The 3,095-nt window shown below is 43.1% G+C and overlaps 1 protein-coding gene across 4 annotated transcripts in view; it reads left to right on the top strand.

The window, feature by feature from the left end:
• Positions 1–2,284, top strand: part of FIGN (fidgetin, microtubule severing factor) — a 96,230-nt gene extending 93,946 nt beyond the window's left edge. For all 4 annotated transcript variants that reach the window (XM_021291086.2, XM_021291106.2, XM_065068683.1 and 1 more), the window contains one exon: positions 1–2,284. This exon is cut by the window's left edge and continues 942 nt beyond it. In XM_021291086.2, the coding sequence (XP_021146761.2) occupies positions 1–1,307 (1,307 nt within the window). In that variant the 3' untranslated portion in view covers positions 1,308–2,284.
• The last annotated feature ends 811 nt before the right edge of the window (positions 2,285–3,095 follow it).

Genomic DNA, 3,095 nt, shown 5'->3' with positions numbered 1-3,095 from the left:
GGCAAGGAGAAATGGACTCCAGTTATGGAAATTACAGCTATGGCCAACAGAGATCTACACAGAGTCCCATGTATCGAATGCCCGACAACAGCATTTCAAATGCAAACAGGGGGAATGGTTTTGACAGAAGTGCTGAAACATCATCCTTAGCATTTAAGCCAACAAAGCAGCTAATGTCCTCTGAACAGCAAAGGAAATTCAGCAGCCAGTCCAGTAGGGCTCTAACACCCCCATCCTATAGTACTGCTAAAAACTCACTGGGTTCAAGATCGAGTGACTCGTTTGGGAAGTATACCTCCCCAGTAATGAATGAGCACGGTGACGAGCACAGGCAGCTCCTCCCTCACCCAATGCAAGGCCCGGGACTTCGTGCAGCTACCTCATCCAACCACTCTGTGGACGAGCAACTGAAGAATACTGACACACACCTCATTGACCTTGTTACCAATGAGATTATCAACCAAGGACCTCCCGTGGACTGGAGCGACATTGCTGGCCTAGATCTAGTAAAGGCCGTCATTAAGGAGGAGGTTTTATGGCCAGTATTGAGGTCAGATGCATTCAATGGACTGACTGCTCTACCTCGGAGCATCCTTTTATTTGGACCTCGGGGAACAGGCAAAACATTAATGGGCAGATGTATAGCTAGTCAGCTGGGGGCCACGTTTTTCAAAATCACTGGCTCTGGCCTTGTCACAAAGTGGTTAGGGGAAGGAGAAAAAATTGTCCATGCCTCCTTCCTTGTGGCAAGGTGTCGCCAACCCTCAGTGATTTTTGTTAGTGACATTGATATGCTCCTTTCCTCTCAAGTGAATGAAGAACACAGTCCAGTAAGTCGGATGAGAACCGAGTTCCTTATGCAGCTGGACACTGTACTGACTTCTGCTGAGGACCAAATAGTAGTAATTTGCGCCACGAGTAAACCGGAAGAAATTGATGAATCTCTTCGAAGGTACTTCATGAAACGACTTTTAATCCCACTTCCTGACAGCACAGCGAGGCACCAGATAATAGTACAACTGCTCTCACAGCACAATTACTGTCTCAATGACAAGGAGGTTGCACTGCTTGTCCAGCGCACAGAAGGCTTTTCTGGACTAGATGTGGCTCACTTGTGTCAGGAAGCCGTGGTGGGCCCACTCCACGCCATGCCAGCCACAGACCTTTCAGCCATTATGCCCAGCCAGTTGAGGCCAGTTACATATCAAGACTTTGAAAATGCATTCTGCAAGATACAGCCTAGCATATCTCAAAAAGAGCTTGATACATATGTTGAATGGAACAAAATGTTTGGTTGCAGTCAGTGATACTACTTAAAAAAAAAAAAAAAGTAATGAATGTTGGCACACACAGAACCTGCTACATAGGGTAGAGAACCCTTTTCAGTAGTGTTAAAATTGCAAAGGGTACTGGGAAGACTACAATTTACCTTGCGTCTAAAGAGCCAGGGTAGACTTGAAGGAAAAGCGCATCAAACAAGAGCTGCTGATCTGAAAAAGCCACACATGACAGAAAGCGCATGTTGATGCTCAGTTCTGTTCAAGCTAGACAATACTCACCAAGGAGCAAGGTGCAAGTGGGTTGATTTCAGAAGGACATGAACCCTGTGTGTTGATTCCATTCTGCTGTTCTTGAGATTTAGTTGCTGTCAAGTGCCTGAAGTGGTGCTTTATTTTTTGTTTGCCTCACAATTACATTGGTGGCATGTGCTAATATAAAGAGCTTTAACTTCAAACATTATTGGACTAAAGAGATGAACGGTTGTGTTGCGACAGAGAACCAGATTTTTGCTATTCTAAGAGCAACAGTATTCCTCAATCCTGTCTGTTCTGTGGTGTTAAACTAAGAACAGGTGAAACAGGGTAATGGTAATCTGGACCTTAATTTCTGCAGTTCATTTCTTTTAATGTTCTGTCTGCAAAAACTCAGGAAAGTGATTGTGATTTGTACAGTACCTCAAAGGAATGTGTTGAAAGCACTATGTACTGCTGAGAGTTATAGGCTAGGCTTCAATGTTACTTTATATGAAATATGTATGTTTACCTCAACAATTGGAAAATGGCAAGGAAAATTACTTTGAATGTATCCAGGAAAAAACTAAAGTGTGATAAGACTGAAGCTTTACAGTTTTTAAGAATAGAAACAGAAGGATTTCCCAGTATTCAGAAACAGTTCTTTTGCCAATTTGTCAGATCAAACCAGAGCAGAACGATTTTTCTTGTTGGAAAACTGTAAGAGTTTTCAGCATATTGCTCCTTGATAATTATGTGATGCAGTCTTTAGAAGGTGCATAGATGAAAAAAGAGCCACTTAATTGGTTTATGTTAGCATCCGAAACAGTCAAATGTAAGATTTGGTAGGACTCCAAGAGGCAAATTACCTCAGGCTGTGACTGCTGGCCTTTGTTGCATGGCTCTAGTCGTAGTTTTGAGGTTATTTTGGTGAAGCTGTAGGGAGAGGGATCTGTATAGGTCGCTGGCAGAGCTATGGGTTGCAGAGCTGTTTATAGCAATGCAGTGGACTGTGACCAAACAAACAGTACAAATAACAAAGCAAAACTGAACCATTGAAGTACGTTTATTCCCCTTCCCAAACTGTAAAGTTGAGTTTTTGTGTAGTACGTACAGCTCCATTGTTCTTAACGCAATCTTCTTTTAGCATCCATTAGGAATCTTCCAGTCTGGAGTGTGCCCACCATTTTTTCTACCTCAGTTTTGTTACATTTCTCTTGGAAAGCAAAGTAAGAAATAGGGCAAAAACCACCAACAACACAAAAGTCAGATTACATTAGGAATGCGAACCTGCTAAACGAGTTTCAGAGACCTGCTGGTTTTTTCCCCTGAAGTTAAGTTTTCCTCTCTGTTAGTGTTCTTTACCCCCCATTTTCTTCCTCCAAATATACCTACTCTTGTGTCTTCCTTCTGGAAAAACTAGCTGGCATGTGTGGCATTTTGCTCAGTTCTCCCCCCACCCCACCTCTTTCTTTTTATCCTTTAATGCTTTCCGTGCAACTCTTTTGGTGACAGCTGACTGATGCTGGGTAATGTCTCTGAGCAGGAGCAGTGCATGTTGCTGCTGCCCAAAGCCTTTGCCGT

Source organism: Columba livia, chromosome 7 (assembly GCF_036013475.1).
Source record: "Columba livia isolate bColLiv1 breed racing homer chromosome 7, bColLiv1.pat.W.v2, whole genome shotgun sequence".
NCBI lineage: Eukaryota > Metazoa > Chordata > Aves > Columbiformes > Columbidae > Columba > Columba livia.
This window is presented reverse-complemented; position numbering and strand designations above follow the sequence as displayed.